The 25,889-nt window shown below is 44.3% G+C and overlaps 1 protein-coding gene across 1 annotated transcript in view; it reads left to right on the forward strand.

The window, feature by feature from the left end:
* ST8SIA5 (ST8 alpha-N-acetyl-neuraminide alpha-2,8-sialyltransferase 5) overlaps positions 1-25,889 on the forward strand; it is a 74,143-nt gene that overhangs the window by 35,651 nt on the left and 12,603 nt on the right. Inside the window, exons 3-4 of the mRNA XM_074994356.1 lie at positions 6,568-6,675; positions 20,904-20,996. Coding sequence (XP_074850457.1) covers positions 6,568-6,675; positions 20,904-20,996 — 201 coding nt within the window. The remainder of the gene's footprint in view (positions 1-6,567; positions 6,676-20,903; positions 20,997-25,889) is intronic.

Raw genomic sequence — 25,889 nt, forward strand, 5'->3', positions numbered from 1 at the left:
TTGCTTACTGCATATTTCGTAAATCCATAATTATTTGATCTCCCCTCCCCAGTTCAGACAATAGTTGTTTCTTGTTTGGAGTTTTGCAAGGCTCTCTCCTGCTTTCTGACACTGCTCTTAATAGACCCTCCAGAGTTATACAGCCTGGTTAATTTTCTGTTTTCCCATTATTTTCACATTACTTCCATGTTCATTCAACCACGCACTGGCTCAGTCCCTGTAGCTACTGATTAAGGCCAAAACATTGCTATTGACATTTACTGATCTGAAAACTTCAAGTCTTCTTTGTTTAAGGGAACTGACTTGTGAGTAGTTCCTAGTGCTAGTTTGTAAAACTCATTCTGTCAAGAGCATCAAACTCCATGGTTAATTATCGCCTGTGAATTGGCATCTAAGTTAGGATAATGCACTTCCTTCCAGCCACAGTAGAACTGCCACTTATATCAAGAGGAGATTTTTCACAAAGATCAAGGGAAAGATATGGCATTTATACGGTAACTAAGATTTTAATTACCATTATGTTAGTTGTTCAAGATTTTTATTGTCATGGCCAACATCACGTAATGGGAAAATACGATCATTTAAGGAGGGAAATGGTATTTTATGTTCATAAATCCATCATTTACGGCCACAAAAAAGTGCAGACATACCTTGGGAGGCTATTTTTGAATATAGTAAACCCTCGAGTTAGGTGGGGGGTTGGTTTTTGCAACCCACATGTAACTCAAATTTTCGTGCAAGTCGAGGGGAGAAGGGAACCAGGTTGCCGCCTGGTTCCCAGCTCCCCTGGGCTTGCAGGAGCCTGGAAACTGACCAGCCCAGCAGGACTGGTCTGTTTCCTGGCTCCCAGAGTGGTAGAGAGCTGGGAACCAGGGGGCAGCCTGGTTCCCTTCTCCTTGCTGGTTGCAGGGCCCAGAAACTGACCAGCTAGTCAGTTTCCCAGGTCCCACAGGTGGCAGAGAGCTGGGAATCAAGCAGCAGCCTGGCTTCTGGCTCTCCTCCACTTGTAAAGCTGTGAAACTGAGCAAGGCAGCAGCCTTTCTTAGTTTCCTGGCTCCTGCCAGTGGAGGGAAGCTGGGAAGTAGGGGCAGCCTGGCTCCTGGCTCCCCTCTGCTCCTTGAAGCCAGAAAACTAACCAGGGCTGCTGCCCTGCTCAGTTTCCCAGCTCAGCAAATGGAGGGGAGACAGGAGCCAGGCTGCCACCTGGTTCTCAGCTTCCCACCACTCTGGAGACTGGGAAACCGCTCCTGTCAGGGACAGCAGCCTGACTCATGGCTGCCCCCCGACAGGAAACTGCTCCTCTCAGGGGCAGCAAGAGTCAGGCTGCTGCCCCTGACAGGAGCAGTTTCCTGCTCCTGTCAGGGATGGCAGTCACATTAATGTGAGACACGAGCAACTTGATTGCGCATATCTCAAGGGTTTACTGTAACTGATTCTCTGCTCCAATTACAAATTAGGCTATGTAGTGGTTCAGCAATGGGGTTCCTCCCACACCAGGTCTGTGGGAGGTCAGTCCACCTCACTATGTCTTGGGGCATCCCCTGTGATGGGGAATTAGAGGCACAGCAAGAATCTACAGCTTTTGCCTGTATTCAGGGTGGAGAAGGGAAGTACTTAGGTAGCCCAGGCCTCAGGCCGGGTGCAGCAGTGAGTCTGTGTCCTGCGCCTGTGGTCAGGCTTCAGCAGCAAACAGGTGCAGAGTTTGCTGACCTTCAGTCAGGGCAGGGCATCAGAGGTCTGAGATGTGGTCCTCTGTCCAGGCTGAGTAGCAAGAGATTCAGGCATCCTGGCTGTAGTGGATGGCAGGCAAGTGCTGGCTCCTTAGTCTTGAGGGGGAAGACTGCCATCCCACGGAGCACAGGCCCACCCACTCCACTGTGCCCTGCCCAGGGTCCTAATGGTGGCAGCTGGGATTTGCTGCTGCGCCAGCGGGGATCCTGACCACAACGTGCTGACTTCCTGTGGACGCACTACACTGCTTCAGGCTCATAGTCAAAGTACCGCTACAGAGTCAGATGACCTAGTCATCTGATATTAACCAGCGTCTTAGTCTGCTGAACTGTTCCACATGGAGTGGTGTAATCAGACAAAGGTTACCTGCCTTATGGGAATTCAATGAGGGAAGAGCAAACAATGATTGCCTTCCTCATAAGACGGTAATAAGTCACCATGAGCCAATGGCATTCGCTCCAGAGTTCGGAAAGAAATCAAATATGAAATTGCACAACTAACTGTAGATTGTAACCTGTCTGTTAGAATCATAGAATCCTAGGGCTAGAAGGGACCTCAGGAGGTCATCTACTCCAGCCCCCTGCCTAAAGCAGGATCAACTCCAACTAAATCATCCCAGCCAGGACTTTGTTGAGCCGGGACTTAAAAACCACTAGCAATGGAGAGTCCACCCCCTCTCTAGGCAACGCATTCCAGTGCTTCACCACCCTTCTGGTGAAACAGCTTTTCCTAATATCCAACCTACACCTCAGCTTCTGTAACTTGAGATCATTGCTCTTTGTTTTGCCATCCATCACTACTGAGAATGGCCTCCCTCCCTCCCTCCTCTTCAGAGCCCCCCTTCAGGAAGTTGAAGGTTAGTATTAAACTGCACCTCACTCTTCTCTTCTGCAAACTAAATCATCCCAAATCCCTCATCCTCTCCTTATAGGTCATGTGCTCCAGCCCCCTAATAATTTTTGTTGCCTTCCACAGGACCCTCTCAAATGCATCTATATTCTCTCTGTACTGGGGGGGTGGACAGAATTGGATGCAGTACTCAGATGTGGCCTCACCAGTGCTGAGCAGAGGGGAATAATAACTTCTCTAGATCTGCTGGAAATGCTCCTCCTAATGCACCCCAATATGCGATTCGCCTTCTTGGTTACAAGGGCACGCGGCTGACTCCCATCCAGCCTCCCATCCACTGTAATCCCTAGGTCCTTTTCCGCTGCACTGCTACTTTGTCCGTCAGTCCCCAGCCTGTAACAGTGCTTGGAATTCTTCCATCCCAAGTGCAGTTAAATAGTCTTCTGCCCTGAGTGACTGGAGGGTGGCTAATGAGACAGCCCAGGCTCCACTGTGGGCTAGTGCATACAATAGATAGATGGGGAGTGAGCTGTGCCCGTGAGGATGTGTCCTATAAGAGGCTCCTAATAAAGGCTGGTAGGAGGAGATTACTTTGCCACACTAACCTATGAATAGGAACCACTAAAACAAGACCTGCTAATAGGTATGTAGCCTACAGACCTACTGGGTGTGGTTCACTGTCCCAAGAAAAGGCCCTTAGACTACTTACAAGGAGAAAGAATGAGTCTCCTCTACAGCCTTAGCTGAGCAGAGCTGGCTTTTAGCTCAAACTGTAGAGGCTCCTGCACTGAGGTCCCAGGCTTGTGTTGGGCTGTGGATGGTACATGTAGCAAAAACACTTTGTTGCATGCAAAGAAATAAAAGGGTTGACCTGGCCAAATGCTGCAAGAAGACTTGTGAACATTTCTCTGAACTCCACTTGGCTGTTTGGTTTGACCATGTTTGTTGCCATCCTTATTTGCTATTTGTACAAATGGACTTTTGTTTACACAGATATTGGGGGAATGACTGTTCATAGAATTATAGGACTGGAAGGAAGGTCAAGAGATCACTGAGTTCAGTTCCCTGCACTAACGGCAGGAAGAAGAACCATCTAGACCAGCCCGACAGCTGTTCATCTAACTTGCTCTTAAAAATCTCCAGTGATGGAGATCCCACAACCTCCCTGGGCAATTTCCAGTTCTTACCCACTCTGACAATTAGGAGATTTTGCTTATTGCCCAATCTAAACCTTCCTTGGTGTGATTTAAGCCCATTGCTTCTTATCTGATCTTCAGATGTGAAGGAGAATTATTTTCTCCCTCCTCCTTCTAACAGTCTTTTAGATACTTGAAAACTGTTACCATGTCCCGCTCTGTCTCCTTTTTTTCTACGCTAAATAAACCAAATTCCTTCAATCTTCCCTCATAGGTCTTGTTTTCTAGACCTTTAATCATTTTTCTTGCTCTTCTCTGGACTTTCTTTCCTGAAACATGGACACAATACTCCAGTCGAGGCCTAATCAGCACAGAGTAGAATGGAAGAATTATCTATCATGTCTTGCATACAATGCTCCTGCTAATGCATCCAAGAATTAGCAGGGGTATTTTTCCCCAATATTATTACATTGTTGATTCATATTTAGCTTGTGGTCCACTGTGACTCCTAGATCCCTTTCTACAGTACTCCTTCCTAGATAGTAATTTCCCATTTGGTATATGCATCTCATTGTTCCTTACATTTTGTCCTTGTTGAATTTCATCCTATCTACCTCAGATCATTTCTCCATTGGCAAACTTTTTATAAGTGTGCTCTCTATGCCATTATCTAAATCACTGATGAAGATATTGAACAGAAGCAGACCCAGATTTGATCCCTGCAGAACTGCACTCATTATGCCCTTCCAGCCTAACTGTGAACTATTTATAATTATTCTCTGGGAACAGTTATACAACCAGTTGTGCACCCACCTCACAAGAGCTCCATCTACGCTGCATTTCCCTAGTTTGCAAATGAGAAGGTCATCTGAGACCATATCGAAAGCCTTACTAAGTCTAAATATACTGTAATTACTGGTTCTCCCCCATCCACAAGGCTTGTTACGTTATCAAAGACAGCTAACAGAAGTTAAGCTGAATGTAATTCCCTGGGTTGTCCTGATTTCCCTTTTTATAGATGGGTACTATATTTGACCTTTTCCAGTCCATTCTCTCCTGTCTTCCATGACTTTTCAGAAATAATAGCTAATGGCTCAGATATCTCCTCAGTAAGCTCCTTGAGTATTCTAGGATGCTTTTCATCAGGCCATAGTGGCTTGAAGACCTCTAACATATCTAAGTAATCTTTAACAATACCTGTATTGGCTGCAGAGCATGGGTATTTGTGGTAGACAAGAGCAGTGGCTATTCACTGAGGGATATTCATCAATCTGTGAACTACTGCTAATATGGCATAGTAGGCATTCAGCAGAAATTAATGCCAGTGAGTGGATTGGGATTTATTAGTGTCTTAAAATACCTATAGCAATGCAGAGAGTTTTTGTTCCGGATTTTCACCATCTGGAACAAGTAAATTGCTACCATACAGATTCACAGATTTCAAGCCCAGAATTAGAAGATCATAGAAGATTAGGGTTGGAAGAGACCTCAGAAGGTCATCTAGGTCCAACCTCTTGCTCAAAGCAGGACCAAGCCTGAACTTCAAAACCTCTGAGGATGTAAATTCCACCACCTCCCTCAGGAACTCATTCTAGTGCTTCCTAGTGAAATATTTTTTCCTGATACCTGAACTTGAACATCCATACTGTACCCTGAGACCATTGCTCCTTGTTCTGCCATCTGCTACCACTGAGAATAGCCTGGTTCCATCCTCTTTGGAACCCCCTCTTCAGGTAGCTGAAGGCTACAGTCAAATTCCCCTCACTCTTCTCTTCTGCAGACTAAATAAGCCCAAACCCCTCAGCCTCTCAGAATCTCTGGGGGTTAGGATCACCTAGTCCATCTTATTGCAAAACAGCTATCCCCACCTAAATAAATGCCCTTAGTTTCCTGATAAAACAGCAGAACAGCCTGTTCCCTCACTGCAACACAGTTCAGCTTCCAGACTCCGCTGCTAGCCCATGCTGGTAAATAACTTTCATTGGGAAAACAATATGGTCACCTTCAAGTGTTCAAGAATCATGAGTGAGGCCCCCCAAGTCATAGAGTTGGCTTAAAAATGATTTTTTTAAATAATATGATGGTTCTTTTTTCTTGGGCTGTGGCTTTTGAACCTTTTGGGGGCACATTCTTGAGCTTTCCTCCAGAACAATGAGGGCCAGGAACATTTTTATAATGAAAAGTGAAATTCTCACATACATACATGGTTCCTAGAGCTGGGGCTTTATGAAAACTGCCAAATGCCATGATGAGAGTTCGCATCACTGGCTGCAGGCAGGACATGTATTTATTTATAACTCTTCAGTTCTCCCATTAGGGAATAAGAACAATACCATGTGACTTAGGCAACCAGTCAGATGTCACAAATAATGACAGAGAAGGGATTCTCAAACCTTTCTCCGGCAGGTCCCATAAATCAGAGACCACATCTAAATTCCCTCAGCGTTAAACCTGTTACTCCAAACTGAGGCAACCTTCAAAACTCCTGGCCTGTGTAATCATGTGGTTTCACATGCACCTGCCTCTATATGAAATTATCTACTTGGTCCATCTATGCTTATTTTGCCTGCACCTCACAGATGTGTACCTTTGACAATTTGGCCTTTTAATTCCCCAGGGTTTTGTTTTGTACGTAGCAAAATCAGACTGAGCAAAGTGAAAGCTCAAGCCATAACTATTAATAATAAAACAAGTCATGGCGCTTGGCATTTTAATTTTTTAATTTAATCCCCTACCCCCTTTTCGGTGAATGTCTCGTGTGCATTAATCAAGAAAAGAACAACAGAACAGATGCTGAAAGAACGAATCGAATGCATGACATGAAATATCAACTGCCTCATTTTCTTATTAGAGGACTGCAGTTTAGCTGGCAGAGTGGAGAGGAATTGGCAAATTGGACCAGGACCTTTAATTTCATGGATGATGGAGCAGTGAAGAGTGGCAGTGACACAGGCACCAGGTACCAACACACAAGAAAATGACTCTGGAGGGGTGAACTCCCATCAATGTAGATCTCTATGTATGAATGGGGTGGGGGTGGGGGCTTAGGATATATAACAGGGGCTGAGTTCTTCTGGCCACTGCTGGTACTTTGCACTGTTGCTGGCATTGCAAAGCAGCCAGTGTGTACGAGTGAACCCAGTCCTCAATATTCATACAGTTGCATGTGTGTAAATTGTAATTCCCTGTAGTAGAATTGCTAGGGAGCCTAACAGACAAAAACCATTCTGCCAAGGTGTTGCCATTCCATTTAGTTACTCTGTTTTAAAAACTTTTTCTCTTAAAGCAAACCAGTTAAAATCCTCCCCAAAATTTGCCATAGACGTGTGGTGACCTATTTTGTTCCTATTGTGTATTAACTGATTGCTAAAAACAATGTATATAGCAGGTGGTTAAGAGAAACATAATTTGTATTATAAGGTGATTTTATCAACATGGGTCCCAACTCTGCTTACAGATTCACATGGACAAGCCCTTGGACCCCTGCAGAGCCCCACAGGCACCACAACGATTCCCCTGCTCTGATCCAGTTGCAGGACTGGGCTCAATATTCGTAGGGCTGGAAGGGACCTCAGAAGGTCAAGTCCAGCCCCCTGCTTAAAGTAGGATCAATCGTAACTAAATCATCCCAGCCAGGACTTAACATCTAAGGATAGAGATTCCACCACCTCTCTAGGTAACCCATTCCAGTGCTTCACCACTTGCTCCTGTGAAGTAGTTTTCACTGATATCCAGCCTACACCTCCATCTCTGAAAGGTCCCCTCAAGGATGGAGCTCACAACCCTGGATTTATGAGGCTAATGCTCTAATCACTGGACTATCCCTCCCCTCTCATACCCCACAAGAATGTGAGTCTGTGTCATCCCCCACACCTTCAGAAGCTGGCCCATATAAGAGATTAATTAATCTTATTCTTCCCAGTTCATTATTTAGCTCAAGCAGCAATAGAGATTTATGAATTTGGCGCTGTTGGTCTTGATGTCAAATCATACAGTTGGCATGTGCTATGTTGCTTACACAAATGGTGATTTCCAGTGGAGGTGCTTGCAGCTCCCATCGACTTCGAAGGGAACAGAGGGTGCCGAACAGCTCTTAGAAACACAGTTAAGTGAGAAATGTAACAAAGATTAAAAAAACCAACCAACCAGCCAACCAAACAAAAAAAGCCGGATCTTTTTCCTGGCTATAAACACAACACTAGAGTGTCTGGATAAATTAAACTCTCTGTGTGAAATATCAGAGATTATTTCAGCCACCATTCCCCACTCCAGCTAGGGAGCTGACAGCATTTCAAAGGCAAACGGAAGTACAAAGGCTGGCCTGCCAAAATCATGCAGTCGCGCTCATCGAAAGCAGCTCTGCAATTCCTTTTACAGATCCCTGAGCTGTAATGTGATACTGCATCAGTGCTACTGGTGGCTCCTTCTATTTAACTAGACAAGGGAGCCTTATGAGCAGAACCAACACAGCTATAGTTTTTTTTACCTCAAGGGCTAAAATAGTTGGTTTATATATTATAAAATTCCATTTGTTGTATTGATCTTTGTTTATGTTCTCTGTGTATATATGCACAGTCCACATACTTGGCATCTTGAGACCAGGCACTTGCCATAGGAGAAAAAGCATGACACTCAAAGAAACAGATCTTACTGAGAAGTAATAAAGGTGGTGGTGTCCCGACTCTAAGCATCCTTCATAGATACAATAGGACTGGCCTTTACTGTGGAACTGGAGAGCAAGAACTCTGGACTACATTGTTCAAAGTAGTTGCAAAGAAAATGGGTTTGAGGTTAAGAATATGGATTTGATTTTCAAACTGCTTATTCCCCCAAAAGTTCAGAAGAGATTGGTTCAGATTCAGTCTTTTATACCAACAGGCTGTAAGTGTGCCATTCAGATCTGGATTTCAAACCCCATAGAAGTCCAGGGACATAGGTGAATGTTTGCAGAGTTCTAGGACTGAGTTTTTGTGTTGTGGGTAAATCCCTCTCTCAAACATATGCCCACATCATATATGACCGTATACTGAAAATAAGAACTATATGTATGAAATACCTAGAGGTGAAATCATATGAAATCAATTGTGACGCTATGTGATAAATTACATTTACCAGGCCCCTTTGACCACCTCATCTACCCTCTGCTCACTGGACTTCTTGGGGTCTTATCTAGACACTCCAATACTCTAAGCACCTTTCAAAACTGCTTCCCACCAAAATAGTTCATTCTTTCTGCCACATGTGGAACTTGCTGCCTAAATTACATTGGCCTGAAGTGTGTTGATTTTAATTCTTGATATAAATTCCCTGGGGAGGTAGCTAATGAGTGCCAGGTAGAGCAGGTGCTCAAAGGTGGCTAGTAAATGAGATTTACAACATGGTCTGTAGTTTATCATAGAGTATCACCTCTGAAAAGTGTATCTGTAAATAATTATATCAATTTGAATAGGTGGTATAGAAAACTAACACACCTCTGATCAATGCAGAGCTATATGATGTGTGTAAATAGTATATCTCTGTCTATGCAGAGTAGAAATGAGGTTGATGGGTATAGAGGGTGTCACTTCTGTGCTGCCTTCAGAGCTGGGCTCCCAGCCAGCAGCCACAGAACTCCTCATAGCTGGAGGAGGCTCCCTGAGGCAGGTCTGACCAGACATAGGAGCAGGGAAAGACTGTTTCTACACTAGACAAAGTAAGTCAACTGCAGATATGCAATTCTAGCTATGGAAATTGCATAGCTAGAATCGACATATCTGAGCCCGGCTAACTTGGCTGTCCCTACAGAAGAAGGTTGCATCTCTTGAGAGGTACAGAGTCAACTTTGACCCCTGAGAGGTTGATTTCATGTGTCCCTACCAGACATGTGAAATTGAACCCTGCAAGATCGACCCTGAGCTAGCATAGTGTTAGCTGATGGTCAGGTGAGATGCCACTATGCCCTTGTATTAATATGAGACATTAACTGCCAGAGCAGAGCTCACCAGTGACCAGGCTAAGAGCTGCTGAAAAGCAGCTAGGTTTTTTTGTTTTGTGTTTGGGTTAACACAGAAACAGGAGGAGTTAGGTTACCACTTAATTAATTACTTTGTTTATTTACCTAACAAGTTAATTTTTTACTGTTACAATGTTGCTTTATTTGTTACCTAGTGAGTTAAGCTTTTGTGGTTACAATTGTTACAAGGTTTATACTTTGATTACAAATAGCTAGCATGCACTCTAGTTTATAGATTTATACTTCTAAATGCGCACAAAAGAAATAAAAAAAGTAAAATACCTATCAGGTCTTATTCTTACCCCTGCATTAAGAACATGGGCTTGGCCAGTTTCCTTTTCCTTAATCCCCTGCAAAGAAGTCCTTTGTCCTTTTTTTCCAGGAGATGAGCGTTCTTGGGGACCTGGGGAGACCCCCACCCTCCTGTCCAGCAGGAAAGATGATTGGAGCTCAAATAGGTGGTCTGCTGGACCCCTCTTTATACCCATTGGGTCACATAGGCTTCTTCCTTGGTTTAATTGAATTAAACTGTTTGATACTAGTTTTTACAGGGAGTTTAAGGGCGTAGTTCACACCTGTGAGGTAGAGACAATTAGGGGCATTTGTGTCTTAATGGGCCGGAGATTTTTTCTCCTCATGTCTGGGATCACATGGGTGAATCAACTAATGGTAATTAGCCAAGGGCAGTCTGAGGCCCGGCTGTTAATTAGCCCATTGTCTTTTGCTTTGCTCCGGAGCTTCAAAGGCCGTGGCTAAGATAAGCCCATCTGTGCTCTCGGGCATTCCAGGGCTGGGCTATTCCTTTTTAACCCTTTTGTGCTCTGAAGCACCTAGGGAAGGCAAGATGGAGTAGGCAAAAGGAGGCGGGGTTCTGTCTGGCTACATGTAGACATAGCCGAAGTCCTGTCCCTTGCCAGCCCAAGTTGGTGCCTAATGCATGGCAGGAGCCCCCAGTTCCTGAAACAGGCATGTTTGACAGGGGAGATCAGATTTCATAGTCTGTAATTCATTTTCACAGCTGTGAATTTGGTAGGACCCTAATCATATAATACCTTTGCATGCTGCAGTTTGTGCTTGCTATTTAATATAAATGATCACAAAACAATAAGGTCATCATTGGCAGTGGAAATATACATTCTAGAAATACTGACTTCACACCCAATCCTGACCCAACAGACCCTTTAAAGATATGTTATAATGCAGGTAGAAGGGGGCATCAGACATTGTCCTGCCTTTTATAGCAGCATTCTTATGGTGTGAGCTCTCAAATCTCCTTGGCCAGGACGGTAGAAAAAGGGTTGTCTCTGACCTTGCTGGACTCTTAATAGAAAGGGACCAAAATTCTTTGATAGAGACCCAGGAAGAGCCCAAGGCATTGCTTGTGATGCTATTTAAAAATGAAAATGAAAAATACGTTGTTCAAACATAGTGATTGATGTTATAAGATTTGCCATGCGCTTTGATAGCCTCCCTTTCAAACCCCCGGGGCCATATGGACAACAAGATCAGCTGCTTACTTCAGAGGTGATGGGATTGAACTTGATTACAATAAGCAAACGACAGTGTCTTCAAAATGCACAAGTTCTGAAAGGATGGAATTAAAATAGATTTCCCTGCCTCATCCGCCACCCCTGTATGTCACAGAGGAGCTGCTGTGGTCTTGAGGCATTGGCCAAGAGAGCAAAAGAGAGCTAAGCCTCTGAGTTTCTCAAAATTAGAGTGAAGAAGTTATTTCTAAAGCTGTACTCGTGTGGACACACTGTGCCCTAGGTATACCTTCCAAAGAGAACACATGGCAATCCACATCACTGTTGACATTACCACAAGTGGTTCCCAACCTGGGGTCTGCGAGGGTATTGCAGGCGGTCTGGGGGGTGGGGAAGATAAATAAAAATGATAATAGAAAACATGTTTTAAATAAATTGCAAAGTTACAATGAATTATTGTTTTAAATTAAATATCATCCATTAAAGTTGGAATAATTGGCATTGTTGGGAGTCCATGAGTGGTTTGTGGGGGAACTTTTACTCCCTCCTTGCAGTTAATCTGACAAGTAGAGTTTTGTAGGCCCAGTAATTGCAACACGCACCAGCCCCAAGCAAATCACTGCTTCCCTTTAAAGTACCTTCCCCAGTGCCTGATAGGCCACCCCCCATTGTTGCACAGGTTAGCAGAGTACAGAAGTTGCATGCAAAACAAGGAAACTTTTTCGTTCCATGCCTCTAGGGGAGTGTAAGCTGATCCTGCCAGGATGGGCAGGAATGATGTCCCTAGCTTCTGTTTGTCAGAAGCTGGGAATGGGAGATGGGGGATGTCACTTCTGATGCTGTCTCTAATGGGAAGGTAGAAAAACTCGAGGGAAGGGAAGAAATCAGAGTCAGCCAAACATTGCAGAACCTCAAAAAAGGTTTGGTTCTAAAAACAAGTGAAGATTCAGAGATTTATAAGGTGAAAGGGATCCATTATGATCCTCTAATTCAGCTGTTCTCAAACTTTGGGGTGGGACCCCAAAGTAGGTTACAACCCTGCTTTAATAGGATTGCTAGGGCTGATAGAGTCTTGCTGGGACCAGGGCTGAAGCATGGGTCCACTGGTAGAGCTACCAATTTTGTTTGGATGTATTCCTGGAAAGTTCATCACATGACATCATTTTAATTCCTGGAGACTTTGGGCCCACCCTGGAGGGTTGGCAACCCTACCCACTCTTCGGGGATGAAGCAGAAGCCTAAGGTCTTCAGCACAGGGTGACGGGGCTCAGTTTACGTACCCTCTGCCTGGTGGTGATGCTTTTTGACTTTGGTTCCCCAGATAGGGTGAAGAAGCTCAACTGGGCTCAGGCTTCAATTTCCCCTCCTGGGTTCATGTAGTAATTTTTATTGTCAGAAGGGGGTTGCAGTACCATGAAGTATGAGAGGTTTTAATCTGACGTCCTGTATAACACAGGCCACAGAAGCTCTCCTAGTAAGTTCTTTAAGAAGGCTGTGACAACAATGCTTAAAACACAGGCCTGGCACTTAGTTTTATGAGCCACTCTGTGACCTGGCAAATGTGGTCCAGGATTAGTTTTCACCACCTTTGCGGTTACAGACCTACAGCCGTGTTTCAAAATATACAGTCTTTGCCTGCTTGCCTAGACACGTATTAGAGAGAAGGCAAAAGGTGAAGGACAGAAAAGTGAAGCAATAAGGCAAGGAAGGATAAGGACACACACCAAGTTCCATGTCTGAGCTTTTTCCAGAGCTGGCGGAGGTGATGATGCCATTTGGGTCCCATTCATTGGCTTGGACACAGAATGCCCAGTGATGTAGTGGTGAATTCCAGGGTTTTGGGGGAAGAAGAGCAGCAGTCACAATGATGACATTTACACCTTCCTGCTTTTCGTTTAGTTGCCAGTAGTTCTGGCATCCAGCTGCTGCCGCGTAATTTTTTTCCACGAGATTTCCCTTTTCGGCCCCCTAAAGAAGCTGAAGGTGGAATAGGCCTTCCCCCTTTTTTCTATTTCCCAGTTTGGCCTCATTTTCACCCACCAATTTTGGTCTGTTGATTTTCAGTCCCCCATTTTTCTTGTTTACCAGGCATGATGTTAACAGAGTTTTTGAATTAACTGAGCAGGACTTTTTGTTTAGAGTAATTCAGTCCTTCTGTCTCCCTTTCTCACCTTCTTCCCTTCACTTGTTTTGTTCTAGGGTGTTGTGACAATTTGTCAACTTTTACTCCCTCCTTGCACTTAATCTGACAAGTAGAGTTTTGTAGGCCCAGTAATTGTAACACGCACCAGCCCCGAGCAAATCACTGCTTCCCTTTAAAGTACCTTCCCCAGTGCCTGATAGGCCACCCCCCATTGTTGCACAGGTTAGCAGAGTACAGAAGTTGCATGCAAAACAAGGAAACTTTTTCGTTCCATGCCTCTAGAGGAGCGTAAGCTGATCCGCTTGCTGTCCTGTTCCCTTGCCGTTGCCAGTTCTCAGCTGTTATGGAAGCCGGAGATGCCATTGGGCAATGGCATGTTTTCAGGTATTCTCTTTCACAGACATCAGATGCCAGGTTATTTCACTTAACATCAGACACCAGAGTCTTGCACTCAGTGTTACTAGTGCAATCTCATTTACAGGGCTCCGCTGGTGTGGCGTGAGAGCACAACCAGAACTCCTGGCTTCTGGCTCTGCCACTCCAGTCATTTAACCTCTGCATTAGGTTCCTTGTCTGTAAACTTGAGAAATTACTCACCTGCCTACATTCCAGGGGGAGGGGGAGGATTAGTGTAGTAAAATGCTGGGTAAGTGTTACTCTGTGGCTAACAAATTCAAGGTCAGAATTTAAAAGGGGATAATACATTTATCTATTTGTTTAGGTCAAATCCTGGAATCTATACTAATGGCCAAACCTTGCTACCCTTATTCTCATACATGGAGCTATTCACATGTGCAAGGCAAGCAAAACTGGACGCTCACTCTGATCCTCCAATGAAGTTAATAGAGCTTTCCCCTTATTTAGGACTTCATATAAAATAGCAGGGTCTTGGCCCCGCTAATTTTTCCATTCATGTGCAGCATAAATTTTGTTATGTGCACCAAGGCAAGCACAGATGTGCACCATCCATGGAAACACAGACTGACTGCTGTGGTCACTCTGCTAATCACCTGGGTGACTTTTGAGTCACTCCTGGGTGGCTGCCCAAACGCTCAGCTTACAGGGCACACTGGATCTAGCCTCTTACTTCTCATTTTCTTAGCCTGGTAAGGCTTTTGGTTTTGGAGAAAAACTTGTTTGTCCTGCAGAGAGATCATAATCCTGTCCATATGGCATCAGGATCCCTTGCTGTGGATGTGAGCATGATGATTTAGAATAAGATGCAGAAGCCAGTAGGAGAGGAAGCTCTTATTTACAAATATACATCTGATAATGACCCAACTCTGTTTTAAAAATTTGCATAGCATAGCTAATGAATCACAGTGACTCAATGGGAGACTCTGAGGCCAGGGCAGAGATTGCAGACATTATAATTAATGGTCAACGAGATCTTGGAGGTCAAGGAGAAGAGGTAACTTTTCTGTAGTTGATCAAAGAGCACAAGGTTATAGTAGCCAACGCATGATAGAGGACAATTCTTTCTCTCAGTAGTAAAACTCAAAAACTGAACTGCTGTAAAGGAAAGCATGGTGGAAAAATGGAGGTTAGAGAGGAAGGAAGCTTCAACTGATTAGAGTGGGAAGACCACGGTTTGAATTACATTTCATTTGAGCACTAGGAGTCATAAGCAAAGAATCCTCTTCCTGCTCTTGCAGCTGTGGGAGTGGTCTTCAGACCTGGGGCTTGATGCTAGAAAGAGCTATTAAATATTAGATAACCAAAAGGGACCCGAATGTACGTACAAAAGGTTGTAAACAAAATATAGAGGTTAACACTATGAGAAAGTCTGAATGTGTCTGCCTCTTTGAGTATATTACGGCTCCTATCTATGGGCTGTATGCCTAGCTCTAGCAGGATCCATTTGGACTCGTGTGAAGATTCATGCATTTTTGTGTCAGCATATATATTTTTGCCTTGGTATGTATTTTCAGTTAATTGGTGAGTGAACAATGATGATGACATTTTCCAGAATTGAGGAAAGAAGATTAAGCAGAAGGAGGTAATATGCTGGGCATGCACTGTAAAAAAAAAACCAAAAAAAAAAAAACCCTCTTAATTATTGGAAGAATGATCATTGTTCTTGGGAAGTTGGACCATTGAGTCCTCTAGGTAAAGGGGAATGCTGTTGAAAGTGTCTATCACTGAATGTGCGCCTGACTAATCAAGTTGAAAACAAAATATATGCCCCACACTCATTTTTTTTCCTGTCTGTCAGGTTTAGACTAATGAAGAGAACAGAGAACAGATTTTTGTCACATAACCTATTTGTGCTGATTATGCTACTTAAAAGCCTATTGCCCTGTCAGTTGCAAGGAACTGCATAATTTAGAGTGGGAGTTAACAGGCAGAACCTGCACTGGAAATGTAGGAGTGGGTGAAAGTACAGGGCCTCTCCTGGGACAGTGCCACAAACAGCAGCTTGGAAGGAAGAGGCCTACCTGCGCTTCAGCAAGCTGCCTCCATGAATCTACTTGAGAGGTTGCAACAGGGTGGGAAAAGTGGTAAAAAGCAAAGAAATAGCATGAATAGTACTGGGGAGAGAGAGGCAAACAGGACTTTAATACCTCTTAATGGATTCCATTTCAGCACTCCCATAATGCTTACAGCTTAGCCTTGGGGGCTGGAGCACCTGGCATTAGCGGGCTTCCTTTCTGGATTGATTGTTCAGATACTGATCAGGGTGGTAGTAACCTGTGTGATGGATGCTCACAGACTTCTGTGAGATGAGCTGTTTTTAGATGAGTTCCTAAAGCATCTAAATTCCATAGAGCCATTTCCGGCAACCTCACCAGAAAGCCTAATGGTTGGAGTGTTATGAAGAGTGAGCCACCTTTTATGGGTGGTTCCTACAGGTTAGGCCCTGAAGAACACTGTCAGGGGAACACAGGGATGCTTGAATCGCCTTGCCTGTGATATACCTTTTGTGTAGCTAAGCAGAGGCCTTCAATCTCGAGGCATAGCACACTATTCCTTTTCATAGGGGGGGAGTGAAGCTAAAGGGGCCTCAGACCCCTGATCTATTTCAGTCTGGTGGTACCAGGAAGGGAGCAGCATGTGGCATTGTGTGGGGACACCCGCACCTGTGTGCTGGATTCCTGGAAGGTGGGCCTAGAATTCTCAGTCCTGGCAAGGGTTACTGGCTCCTGGTTCCTGAGCAGCACTTCCTGGCAAAGGGAAGTGGGAGATCCCAACATGATGGCAGGGTAGCAGAGTCCCTGTCAACTCACAAGGCCAAGTCCGGCCCTGATTATGGGATTCAATTCAACACAGAGACGATAAGGCATACTGTACTTTATTAAGCTTATCTACTCCAAGCTACTACAAATTCCTTACAAGGTACACATTAGCAAGCAAAGAACAACACGAATGTGCAGGACTGGATAAGCAGCATTTTGGCATGCTTACTTCCCTTCTCTGCCTTGGGGAATCCCAGTCCTGAAGCACCTCATATTGGAGCTGCGGTAGACATTTCTCCAGCTGGGGGGAATTAGTCCAAGGCACCCCTAAGGCAGAGAATCCCCAGTGAAACTCAGCTAGGGGCGGGACCTCACAGGGATTTGATCCCTTAGTTGTTTGCTGGGTGTAAACAATGCCACTTTTAGCGTTCTCACAGGGCGGAAGCCAAGGTGGCCCTGGTTGCTGGTTTCTCTGGGTTCCCATGTTCAGACACTGGTGTTAGGGCTGATGTGGCTATCTGGTGTTTATGTCTGCAGGGTTTTAAGGCTGTACCATAGGGATGGGAACTTAGTTGTATTACAGGAATGGAGAGTTGCTCTTTAAGACCTTTAGGCTGGCAGATGCAGACAGGCCTGCTGGCATGTCACATGACAGTCCCAACCAGGGGATGTGAGGAGGCTTCTTAGATGATGTGGGGGGAGGTGAGTCTGGGGAAGGGAAGACTCTTCCTGAGGCCCCACACCTGGCAGCACAGAGCCAGGAAGGATGTCTCTAGGGAAGGGCCCGTCTGCCTGCTGGTGTGCTGATCAAGTGACACTGGATGGTAAGTGATGAATCTGCCAGCAACAAGAGGAAAGGGCTGTAGCAGAGGGCTTGGCTCAGCTCTGCAGGCTAGGAGCTCCCAGTGTGGCATAAGTGCAGGGATGGTTCAGCCCCCACTCCCCAAGAAATAACTTCATCTGCCATCTATGTAGGAGCTAAGCCCAAGTAGCCAGGCTGTGAATCTCTTGTTCTCCCAGAATCCTGTTGAAAGCAGTGGGGCTATTTGGGAAGCAAGGCAAAAATAAGGGGATCATGCGATGACAGTCTCACCTTTTAATACGTTACTAATGGAATTCCTCTGTTAGACATGCAGTACCATTACTGCATTTCCCATCCGTCCTATTTAGTTTTAGTATTATCTATGCCCCCCTGCCCCTCCATTCCCCCGGGTTTATAACATCTGTTCCCCTCTCTGGTTTTGGCTTGGTTGTTTCAGTAAACAGGAAATGATCTGGGGATCTCTGGGACTCAGGACATTTCATACCTCACTCCTAAAGCATCATCTCCTTGTCTGGTGGCAGTGACAGAAACCAGCGTTCCCCCCCGCCACCCTGCAGCACTGCCATATGGTAACGTGAGCTGTTTGATATTGGAGCTGGAGTGCTCCAATTTAGGAGCGCACAAAGAACAGCACAGGAAAGAGGAGTGTTCATCTGGAGTTTAGCAGCTTCTTTTGGTCCCCAGGGACTTACTGGGTATTCTACATTCATCCCTGGGCAGAAGAACAGCACTTGGCCCACTGGCTCCTTTTGTCCCACATAACCTCCTGTGGAGTCAGTGGTACCTCCCTTGCAGGGGACATTGGCATGGTATTGCATGTCACCTCTAGCTGTGGAGCAAAATGTGCACATTCAGGGTTGCACGCTCCTTGAGCACAGCAGTTTAAGTCAGGAGTGACTCCAGGGAACAGCAGCACAGTTGCAAATCTCCTGTCCAAGCAAGTCGGAGGAGAAACACGCCCTCAATTTATAGTTCCTACTTTGCACGACAATGTGTTTACTGTAATTGTTCACTCCTCTGGCTTTCCCCTGGGTTACCAGAGCTGCCTTTAGAGAATGGAAAGAAGTAATGGCAGAGACCAATGGGAGGGAAGGGTGGCCCCTGTTCATACCTACTGTAAGGGCAAGCTGGGATCTTGCTGTGTGTATAGGTGACCCCATGAACATGACGTGGCTCTTTTTCTCCCTCTAGTGCTCAGACAATGTGAAAAGCACTATGAGTCTGCTCCTATCTTTGAGGTAAGGGTTTATAGATGACCTACCTGTCATGACCTACTCGATCCCTCTGCCTAGAAGTGTCTTGCATCAAACCTTCAAAAACAGCAACAACTAGTTTGGAGAAGTTTCCTGACTTTAGTCTCACTCTGGCGGAAGAAGCTGTGTACCCGTCATAGTTCTGAAACCATCAGGATGTGATATTAACATTGATTCATTAGTGAGTTCAGATAGAGTGTCGTGAGCCATATTTAAATCTAAATGTGCTTACAAAATATTTACCCAGGTTTAACCAAGTCAACCCTTAAATCAGTTTAAAATTCAACAGGTGAAACTTTGAATTTAGTTGAGGTCCAGAACACCTTTACCTTCAGTTGACTTCTTCAGGAACTCTGCATGCTCATTAGTTCTCCAAATTAGATGTCCCAGGATGGGCTCCTCAGAACTAAGACACTTCTTAACAACTATGTGCTCGGACTACTAAGAAAAATAACTTTTCATGAACGTTTCAAAGAAACACTTATTCGAAAATCAGTATTTTGATGCCAATTTACTTAAAAATGTTTAAAATATGTTAGGGATCAACTCACATTCCAGTTCTAGTCAGAGTCTGTAACCACAAAGTGGAAAACAGTTTGGTTTCATGTCATTATGGAAAATACAAAATATGTAGTAAATGAAATCTGCAGCTATCGATTCATGGAGTGTAAGGATACAAGAGAACATTGTAACCTTCTGGTCCAACCTTTTACATAACACAGGCCAGTAATTTATGAATTATGCCTATAGCTTCTGTTTAGGCTATAGTATATCTTATAAAAGATAACTGCTTTTGATTTACAGACTCCTAGTGATGAAATGTTACTTAGATATTTAGGGAGATAGGGATCTTGGTTCGAAATTGTTATTCTTCTTTTAGTAATTCTAATATATTTTCATTAAATTTGGTAGACAGCCTGGGCTCCCTCTGGTGTCTAATTTGAATAGAATTAAATTTCATTTGCCCTTCCATCCGTGCTAAATGAATACAGTGGGTAGGTTTAACAGAGAGAGATAAGTGTTTGTGTCTATGGTCTCATCAAAAACTGGATTATCAAACTTCTTTGTGACCCACTTTAAATTATTAAATCCACTTACCATTTAAATTGGTGTTTTATAAATTACAGGACACCGATTTAAAAATGTACTAAGTGGGAAAAACCTTCAAAGAAAAGGTCAACTGCTTAAAATTGTGATATTGACAAGAAGACTCAAACTCAAAATTCCTGGGATGTAGACATTATTGCTTCAAACTGACAAAAGTCATGAGGGACAGATCTTCAAAAAGTACTTTGAAACTTCTCAGGCAGCTAAATGAAAAGACTTAGATTTGCAAAAGTGGTTAGCACTTACCAGCAGCCCTTGTTCCCAGTGTTGTCCTTGTCTTCAGCTGCTGGCTACCAACCGCTTGAAAATCTGGTGACTTTATTTAGGTGCCTAACCAGGAGTTGAGTTCTTTAAACACCTGGCCACTTATTTAATTGGTTAAATGGAAAATAGTGGTGGGAGCTCTCTTTTAAAAATCTGACCATCAGCATTTGAGTTTCCAGTGGGATAGGTACACTTGGCCTAAGTGACATTTTGAAGTTCCCAGTGATACCAAGGATTTGCTTTTGCATAATAACTTTGCTCTATTGTGGGGATAGGGGTTTGGAATGGGTGCCACATGAAGTGAGGTTCAAAAGACGGCAACTTTTCAGTTTAGGAAAGAGGAAACTAAGGGGGCATATCGTAGAGGTCTATAAAATCATGACAGGTATGGAGAAAGTGAATAAGGAAAAGTTATTTACTTGCTTCCATAACATAAGAACTAGGGTTCACCAAATGAACTCAATGGGCAGCAAGTTTAAAACAAGTAAAAGGAAGTACTTCTTCATGAAGCAAAGAGTCAGCCTGTGGAACTCCTTGTCAGGGGATGTACTGAAGACCAGGACTTCATATCAAATTTTAGATAAAAAAAGAACTAGAGAAATTCATGGTGGATAGGTCCATCCACACTTCCTAGTCAGGGTGGGTAGAACTGGTGTCCCTAGCCTCTGACAAAGGCTGGAAATGGGTGACAGCAGATGGATCACTTGAGTATTACCTCTTCTATTCACTCCCTTTGGGAGCATCTGTCATAGGAGACTGAGCTAAATGGACCTTGGTCTGGCACATTATGGCCATTCTTACTGTCTTATGGGGCCAGACCTTGCAGTCCTGAATGAGATTAGGAGCACTGCCACTGGTTTCATGCATGCTTCCCTGAATACCTAAAGCTGCTTTTAGACTTTTGTGGTAATCATTGTTATTTTTGTCTTTGTTTTTCTTTAGGTACTTTGAGTTTTATGAAGGACCTTTTGAGTACAACTCCACAAAATGCCTGGAATTAAGACAAGATATCATTGAGGTGAAAGTGCTGTCTATGTAAGTATGAGCAATTGCTTGAACAAGTTATAAATACACATAGAATGAAGGGCACAGAGGTGTGGGGGTGAGGGGAGCATCTCTGAAGAGCCGGGACTTTGAGATGCTCAGTCAAATCAATGGGGGTTAAGAACTTGATCTATGGAGGAGACAATTGGGTTGTTTCCATTCACTTCGGTGAGCTTTGGGCCAGGCTCACTGTCACCATGCAAATTTGATGTGATTAACTTGATTACTATAAAGAGCCCATTTTTTAATCTACGATAGTTTATTCAGGGCCCTCTACTGCAATCAGATGATGTGTGTTTCCATTTTCCAAGTAAGTTGAACAATTCCGTCACATAGCACGATTCTGTTGTTCGATAAATGCAGTATCATCAGTATCCTGTCTTCTATGGCCTTCACGTATGTCAGGAAATGTATCCATTACCTAAGAGGATTATACATCCTGAAAATGGGGTTTAAAATATAATAAGAAGGTAAAATGAGAACTGACAAAGAGAAAATTCTCTTCTTCAGGCCACAGTTCATCTTCCTTATCCTTGCTATAGGCTTCCTTCTGCTTATGAAGCAGCTGCATGATAGACAAATGGCCATGCAGCTGCTTTGATGACTCAGGGCCTTGAAGAGCTTTTGTTCTAAGATAAGATGAGAGCAACAAAAGATAAAACGCTGGGTGTCAGATCAGATGGGGGAGGGTTATGGGGATTTTTGATGATCACAGAAAAGGAGAAGGGACCCAATGCACACTACTTTTCCTATGTTTCTGTCATGCGCTAGGGATTGTGATAGGCAGGTCTTTGCCAAAGTGTGCAGTTGGCATTCTCATGTAAGGAACAGTAACAGAGAGAGGTAGCCGTGTTAGTCTGCACCCTAACAAAAACAAACAAGCCGTCGAGTAGCACTTCAAAGACTAACAAAATAATTTATTAGGTGATGAGCTTTGGTGGGGCAGATCTGAAGAAGTGGGTCTGCCCCACGAAAGTGCATCACCTAATAAATTATTTTGTTTTTCTTTGAAGTGCTACATGACTGCTTGTTTGTCACGTAAGGAAATATGTTGGCAGTTTCAGTGGTCCTGTGCAGCCCACTGTCTGCAATGGACATAGTGGTAAGGACAGCTTTTCCCTTACCCTCTATCTTTGTGATTTCTGACATGTATCACATTTGGCCTATAATACATGACCCTGGACAAAACACATCCATTCATGTGTTCCAGCCCCAGCCAGGCATTCACCTGGGAGTCTCAAGCAAAGGGTGCAGAAGGATCTGCAGACATGGTTGCCATCTGAACATCCCAGGGGATTTAGTGAACATAAGAATGGCCTTAGTGGAGTCAACTTCCCACTTGCCTTAGGCTACGTCTACACTAAGAATTAAAGTCAAATTAAAGTCGACTTTGTAACACTGGGTTTTATATGTTTCTGCACTTGCCCGTGAAGTCATATTAGTGCATCGCCACTAAATCATCAAAGTTAGACTGTTGCTGCAGTCCTATCCCACAGACCTATCCTACAGTTCCATCAACCCACTGGCATTCTGGGTTTTTTTGCTGATGCATTATGGGAAAAATGCCCTGCAAGTGGTTGTGTATGTGATGTCATCTTCCCAGAAGGCACTGCCCTCATTCCCCTCCCATTGAAAACAAAAGGACATTTTTCTGAAATCTCTTTCCCTGTTGAGGAAAATGGATTCATCTGTATTACAGCCCCAACCCCTCAAGCCATTTCTAAGTGTCTGATGCTGGCAGTGTTCTTCATTCTCTCCCTTTTTAAAGAACAGTGACTTTAAAAAATAACCTGACTGTACCATGTCAACATGTAATGCAAATATTCTTCCCCCTGTGAAAATACACCAAACAGGTGGGCTTCAGAAGTTGAAGCATCCAAATGAGCTCTGGGACCACCCAGCTGACTACCATGTCAACAGGTCACTCAACTACTTTTCTCCCTATGAAAACACACCCAGCTGACTGTACCATGTACCCATGATGCCCAAGTGTAACGCAGGCTCCATGTGACTAGGGAAAGACTTTGTATTATTCTCAAGGAAAGAAGAAAAAGTAGGGAGTCCCAGGGGAAAGAAAACCAAATAGTTGGTGGGCTTCAGAAGCAGAAGCAGAAGCATCCTTAGAAAATGGGCCCTGTGAGCACACAGCTGACTGTGCCATGTCAACAGTTTGCTCAACTATTTTTCCCACCCATGAAAATGCGCCAAACAGGTCACTTCTGGGACTGTGACTCCCCCAAGCCACGTGGTTTGGGAAGCTCTGAAGCCCAAAGAAAATGCCTCAAGATCCAGCAGTCTGAAAGAGACTTCAAAGTATAGTATCTAGCTCCAGATATGGAAGAACACACATGTAGTCATCTAGGCTTGTAGGAGCAACTTCTAAAAATTTAAGGTAGTCTTGTGATGCTGACCAATGAAGTCCTCTTTCTTGCCCCAGAAGACATGAAAGACAATTTTCTAATATCAAATCTGTAGACCAATCTGGCTCAGATTCTTAGCAGAAGGCAATTTTATGTTCTGCTCCATGAAATAACTGAGCAGGAAGAACTTTCCCACTCTTAAGTACATTTTCTTTTGGTTCCCCATTCTGAAAGCTCATTTTTCCCCATATGGAAGCCTACAGAGATGCCATAATGGTGAGGCTACGACATACACAGCTACAGGATGTTGACTGTAGTGCAGGGACTGGCAGCAGAGAAGCTGGGTTGTGTGATAGAAAGTGTAACCCTTTTGCCAGAAGGAGTTGGCAGCAACCAGGGCTGGGTTCAATATCTAGGGGTTCCTTTTCATCCATCTCACATAGAGCCGGCTCAAGCCCTGACCCAGTAGCCTGGGAAATTCACACAGCCCTGTACGCCTCAGAGAGGCAATGCTTCCCCACTCACAAGCACAGAGTGTAAGTGAAGAAAAGAAACTTAATGAAAGAGGCAGAAAGGTCATGTGGCATAAGCTTGGGAAAACACCACACCCAGGCTGTGTCTACACTACAAAAATAACTTAAAAGTTGCTTACTTGGAAGTAAAATTTCAAAGTAAGCAACTTCAAAGTAGAGCATCTACACACACCCTACTTCGAAGATAAACTTCAAAGTCAGGTACTACTCCATTTTCAGGAATGGAGTAAGGACTTCAAAGTTGGGCTCCCAACTTCGAAGTTCAGGAAAAATGTGTGTACACTCTCCACTGGCTACTTCAATGTAGTGCCTAACTTCAAAGTTAACTTCAAAGTTAGTTCCTAGTGTAGACACACCCCCAGAGTTCATAACCAACCCTCAAGTAACTGTCGCAGCTCAAACGGATTGAGTCGTGTTGTTTGCCTTTCAGGCTCACTGGTCCAATACTGTAAGGGTAAACTTTCTTCGCACCCCAATTCAAATGTCCCACTTACAACTCTGTCCAGTCCGTGCAGGCCGTGACACATCAGCCTGATGCATTCCCTCATTGAGCCCGAGGCAATGCCACTTATGTGCTTATCTGGCATTCTGCTTGCTCCTGCCAGCTGCCCTGCTGGCCACCTGCTTTTTCTCCTACCAACTGCCCACCAGTAGCTCCTGCCAGCCACCTGGTACTTCTCTTACCAGCCACCTGTTGTTCACTCCTACCAGCTGCCTGTCCTCTGTGCTCCACCAGCCATTTGCCAGCCGTCTTGTGGCTTTTGCTGTGTGTGATCCACATCTTACACAGCAGTGATGACTGCCCTGTACCCCCACAACAACTTCAAGTATTGGTGAGACTCCACAATTCTTACACTGGGTGATAGCATAAATTGTGACTTTACAACAACATGTTGTTTACAATAGATGAAACGTCATTGCTTCACCTGCTACCCATCAGGCTTTGTTTAGAAGGTATTATGTATGCACACCTTTGCATTTTCATGCAAATGATCTCTAAAGGACACATTCCCCAAATCCTTCAGCAGTATTGAGCTCCTGATAGCACATTCCTTACAAAAGTATGTACAGCCAGTCAACTCAGTTCCCCTTGTGGCCTTGGGGTAGTATTGCCCAGTGGGCAGCAACCTCAATAGGTGTAAATGCCCACATGGGGTTGGTGAGGAGGGAGCAGAGGGACCTGTGTCCTCCCTCTCCACTGGTTCCCAGCCAAGGGCCCTATCAGCAGTGGAGTGGTTCACTACTAGCTTAGCAGGGTAATCTCACCACAACATGCTGAGTTCCCAGGGCTACAATTCCCCACCCAGTCCTGCTGCCTATCAGTCTCCTGGGGAAGTCCTCATCCTCCCTCTCCTCTCTCTTGGGCTTCTCTGGCAGTCTCCAAAGGGCTGGCTCCCAAGGCTCAGTTTGTCATTGCTTCTTCTCTTGGAGCTCCTTTGGCACCTCCTTCCCCTGTGGCACACAGCCCTGATTGAGCAGCTCCACAGGTTTTATAGTCAGCCTCCAGCTGGAGCACGCCCAGAAAAGCTGTGGGGGAGGGGTTTCCTCAGCCAAGTGAGCCAGGTTAACCCCTTCAGGTCCAGTGTGAGGTTGTTACACCCCATCACAGTCATAATTTCAGTTTATGTTTATAACAGTATGCATTTTGTACATATCAATGAGTTTTATTGAGCAAATATTTACAACCAATTAATAGCCAAATTGCATAGGATAAGAAATAAATCATGCATAAGTCATCCGTGGTGCAGATGTGGATTACAGCAGTAACAAGCACTGAACATGGTTAACAACTATAGATCGTAGCCTGCCTTGCCCCAGATACATATAATTTGTAAATTACACTTTTAGCCAATATGTAACCCTGGGGGAAACATCCATAACACATAACAGAGTCTTTGTCTGTCAACCTAAGCAAATACAGTAATGGAGGAATTTGCACCTCTTGCGGGTAAATCCTCAGATTAAAAAAAAAAATTAGCTCAGTCCAATTT

The sequence above is a fragment of the Carettochelys insculpta genome, chromosome 5 (assembly GCF_033958435.1).
Source record: "Carettochelys insculpta isolate YL-2023 chromosome 5, ASM3395843v1, whole genome shotgun sequence".
NCBI classification, from domain to species: domain Eukaryota; kingdom Metazoa; phylum Chordata; order Testudines; family Carettochelyidae; genus Carettochelys; species Carettochelys insculpta.